General features: G+C 46.0%; 1 protein-coding gene across 2 annotated transcripts in view; it reads right to left on the reverse strand.

Annotated features, from left to right (window-relative positions):
* The window catches only part of WIPI2 (WD repeat domain, phosphoinositide interacting 2), a 31062-nt gene extending 22764 nt beyond the window's left edge, over positions 1-8298 (reverse strand). The window contains exons 1-2 of one of the 2 annotated variants that reach the window (XM_007447083.1): positions 8044-8298; positions 1334-1416 (exon numbers count right to left, since the gene is read on the reverse strand). In XM_007447083.1, coding sequence (XP_007447145.1) covers positions 1334-1416; positions 8044-8117 — 157 coding nt within the window. In that variant the 5' untranslated portion in view covers positions 8118-8298. The remainder of the gene's footprint in view (positions 1-1333; positions 1417-8043) is intronic. The other variant, XM_007447084.1, reaches the window with a different exon arrangement.
* Between the last annotated feature and the right edge of the window lie 288 nt (positions 8299-8586).

Consider the following 8586-nt stretch of genomic DNA (forward strand, 5'->3'; position numbering starts at 1 on the left):
AAAAAAAAAAAAAAAAAAAGACAAAGAAAAAACACCACACATACAACCCCGCAATCACACTTAGACATTAATCCCAGAAGTGAAAAGTTACACCCACCCAAAACCCCATACACAGCAGCTATATTTTCAACAGCCCAAATGTGGAATCAGCCCAGATGTGCTTTGCCGGGTGAGGGTCAAACAGCTGGGCTGCGTCCGCACGTGGAACCAGCTTTAGCAACAGAAAAGACGGCGCTACTGACACCTGGCAACTTGGGTGAACTTCCAGGGAAAGATGCTGAGCGAAAACAGCCAATCTCAAAAGGTTACATACTTCCATTTATGTAACATTCGTGAAAAGACAATATTCTGGAACCAGAGAGCAGATCAGTGGCTGCCAGGGATTAGGGACGGTGGGGTGGCAGTGGGGGAGGGGAGGCAGGTGTGGGTACAAGGGCAACAGGAAGGACCCTGCGGTGTCAGACGGCCCAGTGTCTTCATCGTGGTGGACACGGGAAGCTAGATGGGTGTTCGGACTGTACAGAACTTCACACACACAGGTCGGACTACATCCATGTAGCCTTCCCGGCTGTGATACTGTACTGCACCTCTGCGAAACGTTACCACTGGGGGAAACTGGGAGAAGGGTACAGGGGTCTGTACCGCTTCTTCCAACTATAGCAATGAAAAAAAAAGATATATGTGCAGAGAGCCAAAGCTGTCCATCCTATTCTCACTGGGGGAGGGTCTGTACCTACTACTTACTATTTATTCAGCAAGTTCTCTCTCTCTCTCTCTCTCACATACACACACACACACACACACGAAAAACAAAGAAACTGAGGTCCATGAAGCGATCTATGTAAAGTCACAGTAGGTGACTTAGCAAGGTATCGAAGCTCATGGCCCTCCTGCAACCCCACAGGTATCTGACACACAGCCACTCAAACACCATAAAATGCCAAATGGAGAAAATAAATCACTCCTAGGGGGATGTAAACTTTTCAAATTCTGGAAGCCCTCTATGACAGAAATCTAAGTGGTTTAAATGGCATTAAAAAGGGGGAGAAATTATAGAATAATGCATTTAGTATGGGATCCTGTATTGGAAATGGCAACCCATAAGGTATTTCTACAAGTACATTTACAAGTATGCAAATGCACAGAAAAAGACCTGGGAGAACACATCATTGTTCGGTCATAGCCGTCACCTCTCAGGAGGACTAAGGTGGAGGAAGATTATTGGTCAAGGGGCATTTGGATTTTAACCGTAATGTGTGAGTTTAAGAATGCAACCTAATTCAAGTGTAACTTGTCTATTTTAAGAAGGGGGAAAAATAAAGCAAACACTTACTGCATTCATAGATCTGTTCCAGTTTATCCACAGAAGAAAGGGAGAAAAATTTATAACCGGATTTACTACCAACAGCTAGAGACCTGCAAAAAAGCCAAATTCAGAAATAAGAGCTGATACGTGTAGGCAGCGATAACGCACAAACTAGCTCCATGTTACCAAACAGTCACCATCATCTCTACCCACAATTAGCACAAATAAGTTCGTGTAGTTTGTACCAGGTGAGTGGTGGCAGAGCAGAAAAGAGAGTGGCGCGGAAGATGCCACACCTCACAGCCAGGAAAAGGTGAATGTCAATAAAATAAAGATAGACAATGTTCTTATTGAAAATCTATAAAACTTTAAAGGTAAGTTTGGCATACAAATAAAAGTAATCAGCCCTAAATTAATGATCCCCTCAAAACACAGTGCGGTTTCTCAGGTGATCTGATATACATGCCTGGTGTATGGGAGAGTCCAAAAGTTAGGATAACATCGTAAATATTAAACAAAGATGTTTACAACTTTGGTGGATGATGGTGTCTTTCTGCACTGCAGTTAAGGCCATAACAAATGCAGCTCAGTCACTTACGTTATGCTATGGCTCAGCAGTAGGATGGAAATCAAACAGAGCAAAGAGCTAGCTCAGAGCCTGGAATGGCGAGACTACATAACATAGTTGGCCTTGTGTGTAAGATTCCATATTCATCACCCAACACTGCTGCTTCTGCTAAGAGGCTTGGAGGGAACCCTGAGCTCTCCAGATCCCTAGCGCAGGAGAGCTGTGCCGCTAAATGAAGTGTTTCCTCATAGAAGATTACTACTGTCCAGCACGTAACGGACCGAGGGGGGAGTAAAAAGAAGCAAGCACGGCTTTCAGAAACAGAGAGGATAGAGAATAAAGCAAGAGGTGGTGGGACATGCGAAGAATCAGATCCTGGCATCATTCTGGTATTTAATGTCTGGGAGAACAAGTGGAAACAGGAGGTAAACCAGAAGCCTAGAAATAACGAGGACTGACATTTCATATGATGAGTATGTGTGCGCCAAGATAAAAAATTAGGGCTATTTTAATGACCATTTCATCTATTAGAAACTTGAGATTTCCAACCTCTTTCACACTTACGCAGAGGAAATACATTCCAAGAACAGAGCTGCTATAAGCACTACTAAACACTGAAATTGTAACTGGTTCATCCTAAAGTATAAACAGAAATGGAACTCCTACCAGTTTATATAATTTTTCTCTACAGAAATCCTTCACTATATTGAATTAATCACATCAGTGAAGTAATTAGGCATTGTTACCTGTAAATTTTTTGAAACGCAATAAGGGGCCAACAAAAACACAAGAATATCCAAGAAAGCTAAAAATAAAACAAAATCTCAATAATTCATAACTTCTGGAAAATTGATGTTCAGGAAAATGTTTTCCAGATAACTAAGGGTTGCTATTTTAAGCACCAAAACCTTATATCCTACCATTTCCGATTTAAATAAAAGTCGTCCTCATACAGTTTCTGTATGGGACGGCAAATCCTCACCATTTGACTGGACTCACATCATGAAACAACTTTACTATCATAACAAAGTGACCCTCTCAGACCCTAACAAGGAGCTGAGGGTTTTGTGTACCTACATCAAGCAGCAGTCTGTTGGGCTGGGTAATAAAATACCCTCTACCTTTTGTTTTGCTGACAGTTGTCACTGTTCCCCAAGCATCCTACTAGCATTAACAGCCCCTCCCTCTTTCAAATTTGTTGACTTGGAAACCAAGTCACCAAGCTTATTAGTTTCATATATAAAGTAAGCTTAGAGAGGGCTTTTTCTACAGGCAAAATTAATGAGCTTGAATTAATTAATGAGGACCTGGATTTTGATACACCCAGGATTTTGGCTGTGCTCCAAATGGGCAGAATTTGTTAAAACTGATCAAATATTAGCTCTCTGATGTTCTTCCAGATATTCAGAAACTGATTTTGGATATTAAATACCTTTGCTAGAGTTTTAATCGCATGGCTTCCTACTTGCACACCCCAATCAGTAGGAAATGTAAGTAAAAATACACCAAGTATTTTTTGATATGTACATGTGGTATAGAGTGAGCATATACTTTATCAATAAAGGCAGACTTTTTTTTTTTTTTTTTTTTTTTTTTTTTTTTTTTGCGGTACACGGGCCTCTCACTGCTGTGGCCTCTCGCGTTGCGGAGCACAGGCTCCGGACGCGCAGGCTCAGCGGCCATGGCTCACGCGCCCAGCCGCTCCGCGGCACGTGGGATCCTCCCGGACCGGGGCACGAACCCGCGTCCCCTGCATCGGCAGGCGGACCCTCAACCACTGCACCACCAGGGCAGCCAAGGCAGACATTTTTAAAGGATGATATGAAATACAAACAGGTTTGATATTTACGTCTCGAATATCAGTGGTCAGGTTCACACAACCCTCTGTGGAGACTGTGCTTTTAAAAACATCTCACGATTTGCCTGTGACCATACGATGTATTGACGGGAGAAGCAGAGTAACATGTAAGCACGAGATCCCCTCATAAACCATCTCACTCCCCACTGTGTATATGGTGAGGTTTGTTTTTTTGTCTTTTAAGGTAAGAGATCTTTTATTGACAAAGGGAAAACCCAGCAATAACAGAAAAAAGCATATATTTACTTAATCCCCCACTTCACTACCATACACCCCTGCCTTCAACTGTGCGTGGTGTCAAAATCCAGAGACCCTGCTGTACCCTCTGGAGACAAGGCCCAAGTCCCTCACCAGCCAGGAACAGTGACTGCTTCTGCAGCACACTCTGGGCCAGCCTTCTCGATCTTCAGCACATGCGACTCTGCTGCACCGCAGAGCTCCTGAGACCGCCCATCCTGAGCCTTTGGGGGATTCCGTGGTTTCAGATAGGTTGGTTCTCTGCTTTCCCCACTAGCAATGGAGGATCCACTTTCCTTTACCACTTGCTGGCTTCCAAAATTTTGTTGCTAGTGTCTCCTCGTTCTATGGGTTTAAGCTTTTTTAAGTACCTTTTTGATATTTCACTGACTGTGACATTTTATTAGGGTTCTGAGAGGGAGAGCCAAAATAAATGCTTGTGTTTAATCCACCATCTTTAACTGCAAGTCTCTGCCACTGAATTTAAACTTGACTACTCAGTATTCTAAAAGACAGTGATTTCCATTAAAAAACAAAAAAAAATTTTTAAGAAAACATTTTATAAATGTTAAAAACATTTTAAAAGAAAAAAAATCATTTTCTTAATTCATTTTTTTTTTACCCACTTACGCATGATCAGCCCATTAATGTTTTCCCTTTTCATCATCTTCATCAAAGAGCCATACTCGAGGACAGGGTGAAGTGGAAACAGTCACACCCATAAAAAGGAAGCCACCTGAACTGCTGCTGAGACCTGGCCGGCCCCGGGGCCCTACTCAGCAAGCTCGTGGCCATCCCAGACCTCCACCTGGACATCCCTAAGGCCTTCCAAACTCAATAATATCCAAAGCAGAGTTCATCTTTCTCCCTAAACTGAATCCCCCTCTGATCTTTCTCCCATAATGTGCTGTCACTGCTCATCTAGAATCTAGGCTGGAGACTTGGGAGTAACCTTAACTTCTCCCTTAAGTGCATCATGCGTGTCCCATGGGTCACACCGAATCCTGATGGCTCACCAGTCTCCTTTCTACTGGCCACGGCCGCTGGACAATACCCTCCCCTGTGACTGCCCTGCTTCCTCAAAACACATCCTCCACACGGCAGGCAGAACAACCTAGAACTTTAAGGTAGAAGAATCCTTACTTCCAAGTCTCTCGATTTACTGATGAGGGAAAAGGAGAGAAGTGACCTTCCAGGACAGTTGCTGTAACCTTAGAAGAAACCCGGTTCAAGAAAGCAATCAGTTCAGACCAACGCCTTACTATCTCTATGCCCATAACTTTTAGACACTGACAACATCAATGCTACAACAGAAGACTTCGGAAGTCAAGTCCCTGTCCTTATTCTATTTCTTTTAGAAATGTAGTTCCTAAATGATGTAGACGTTGCCCAATCAATGACTTCCACAAGCTGAGTGGGGTCCCCTGCAAGTACTTAATCCCTGACATTTCCATTGAAGATCCAAGTGATACTCTGCACTTCTATTAGTTTCTTAACTTCGATATCAAAAAACCAAAAATTCCTCAAGATAAGCCTTCCAAAGTGTTACTTTCAGGAACCAGGATCGGAACTAACCAGCCAAGAAGGAGACAACGGGGACCAGCTTTTCTTGATGCCTTTTCCCAATTCTAGTTAAACAAACAAAAACAAATGGTAAAAACAAAACAAAACAAAAAACCCCCAAGTAAAACATTCACACTTTTAGAATAAGAATCACAGAAAAAAATACTGCAGCATTTGAAACTATTACCAGGAAAAACAGAAAGGACAGATATAGTTTGTTATGAGAGGAACACTGTTGTTCAAGCATTACTGTATAACGTAGAATATATATTCTATTAAGTGAAACATCTTCCAGGTTTCCTCACTGAATACCGTGAATGTGAATCCAATATTCTTTGCTTTGTGAAAACCTGTGTTCCTCTATCAAAGTAAATGCTGGAGATGGACAAGGGAGGGAAAGGAGTGAACTGTCAAGCCTCTCCCCAGAACTTCTGTATTTCTTTCAGGTATAGATTTAAAACAAATTAATCACTTTAATCAATAAACTTTTAGTATAATCCTAACTTACTATTCCTTACAATTTATGCTCACACTGTATCAAGGTCTCTTTAGCAAATCAAAATTATGACACACAAATCTTGTCTTGAGGGGCTTCCCTGGTGGCGCAGTGGTTGAGAGTCCGCCTGCCGATGCAGGGGACACGGGGTCGTGGCCCGGTCCGGGAAGATCCCACATGCCGCGGAGCGGCTGGGCCCGTGAGCCATGGCCGCTGAGCCTGCGCGTCCGGAGCCTGTGCTCCGCAACGGGAGAGGCCCGCGTACCACAAAAAAAAAAAAAAATCTTGTCTTAAACTAATAACTTCAGGACTCACGGAGGAGTGGGAAAGCACAATTTCCAAGTACAAAAAGACCTTAGTTCAGGCCAGAGTGACATTCTTCTCTTATATAGGGAAAATGGTATTTGAATGCCATTTAAAATAAGAGCAAAAGAGAATGTTTTCTCATATTTGATTTCCTTTCAATATAAATGATGAGCAATGAAAAACTTAAAGAATGGTAGAAAATGTTTTGGAAATTCCCTAATTTATACAAGACATAAAAATCCATAAAGCTACCATTCTTACTGGTCTCAAAATACTAAGGCCTTAAAAACGGAATCACAGTTGGTTTGAAATGTCCTCTTCCCTACTTGGATTGGTATAACATAGTCCATCTCAGTTATAACCTCCTGCAACAGGTGGTCCAAACTGTTTTTGTTGGATTGGCTTTTGGTCATACAGAACGCTAGTATTCGGTAGTTTTCACCTTTAAAGATTGCTACGGTCTGCTTTCTACGTTCACTGTCCTCCAGATCCTACTCTGTAGGTAGGAACAACAGCATGGCAGACGGGAAAGGACACTGGAAGACAATTCAGGAAAGCTGCCCCGACTCCCCTGTCAACTGAGGGTAAGATCCAGGCTCTGCTCTGAACCTTCCTCAACTTCGGTTTCCTCTCCCTGTAGTTGGAGGAGGTGATCTGCTCCCTTCCAAGTCCCAACAGAGGCCCCACTGTGGGGCTGTCTGCACTGCTCCCCCAACTTTGGAAGGTGCTACCGAGCACCCACTGCACGCCACTGACTTGGTGGCTTGCCATTCTACAACTGACTTTTAATTTTTTAAAAGATGTCATGTTCTACTTTGCTGATTCCATTCGGCCAGGAACTACTCAACCTACTACTTTGGTGCGAAGCCAATGACCCACTCCTCCTCCCCTCTTACATCACTTCCTCTTACTCACTTCCCAAGATGGCTTTCCTCCCTTCCAGTCCCACAACTTATCCTTCCTTCTCCAGAAACCTCATCTAGTAACTATCCTCACACGTCACCGGAGACAGCCTCCGAAGAATCGGCTTCACACCCATATGGGTTGGGACAAACAGCGTTCCAAATCCAAGGGCTGGCATCATGGGTCTCTCTTCCCCTGTAAGGATGGCCCATGCCCCGAAGCACCAAGACCTCTCTCGGGGGGTTTCTCTGTCACATCCCCCCTTGGCTGTTTCTCCCCAGGTCAGAGACCACGTTTACTGCTAAGTTTGTTTCTTCCTCGAGGAGGACATCAAAGTTACCTGCCAAAAAGAACAGCGAGACGGGAAGAAAAGGAAATCAAAGGGACCCTAAGATGATGAAGAGATGAGGAGAAGGGCCTGAAGAGGGGAAATACTGGAGCAAGAGAGCTGAGGTACAAGAGGGAGGCGGGTTATAAGGGAGAAACCCACCCCCACCGCTCCAGAGGCGGCCGAGACAACAAGTCAGGCCACAAAGTTCTGCCCCAACTTTGTGAGAAGTGAGGTCCGAAAAGACAAAGCCTTCCCGTGGTGGGTAAAATACCTCCCCTACCTCCATCGCTTTCCCGGCTCAGAGATCGCAGCTCCAGGGCAGAGCCTGGAGGGTCCCCAGAGAGGGCGCCCCTCCCTCCCAGCACGCGCCGGGCCCGCCCCGAGGATGCCTCTGCCCTCCCCGGCCCCAGGCCCCCAGGCTCCGGCCCCCGCCCCGCGGCCCCCGGCTCCGACCCCGGCCCACGCCCGTCCTTACGTGACGTCTTGGTTGAAGTTGGCGAAGAGGAGCTGGCTGGCGCCAGCCTCGCCACTCTGACTCGCCAGGTTCATGGTGGGCGCGCGGCGGGTGGGCCCGGCCCGGAGCTCGCGCGCGGGAGGGCAGGTCGGGGTGAGCTCAGGGTCGGCGCCGGGCCCCGCTCGCCGCCACTCGCCGCTCGGACATCAACAGCCGCCTCATCCCGACCCCGCTCTTGTTTATGCTCCAGAGCCGGGCCGCCAGGCGCGCCTGCGCGGCCCCGCCTCCTCGGCGCACGGCCTCCCACGGCGCAGGCGTATTGCGGAGGTCCGCCCCTTCACCTCCGGCCTGGACCCAGGTTCCGGTCGAACACGCGCGCGCGTGGGGACGCGCGGGGGCACGATGGGCTGGCCTTGCGGGCGGGTCTCGGGCCGCGCATGCGCGTTGTAAAGAGTAGGCGTTCCGTGTCCCCCGCCCCCATCTTTTTATTAATATTAAAAGGGGCCGCCGCGTGCCAGTCATTGTGCCAGATACGTGCGTTCTTATTTGGTGCTTATAGCGATG

This window comes from Lipotes vexillifer, unplaced genomic scaffold, assembly GCF_000442215.2.
Source record: "Lipotes vexillifer unplaced genomic scaffold, Lipotes_vexillifer_v1.1 scaffold625, whole genome shotgun sequence".
NCBI lineage: Eukaryota > Metazoa > Chordata > Mammalia > Artiodactyla > Lipotidae > Lipotes > Lipotes vexillifer.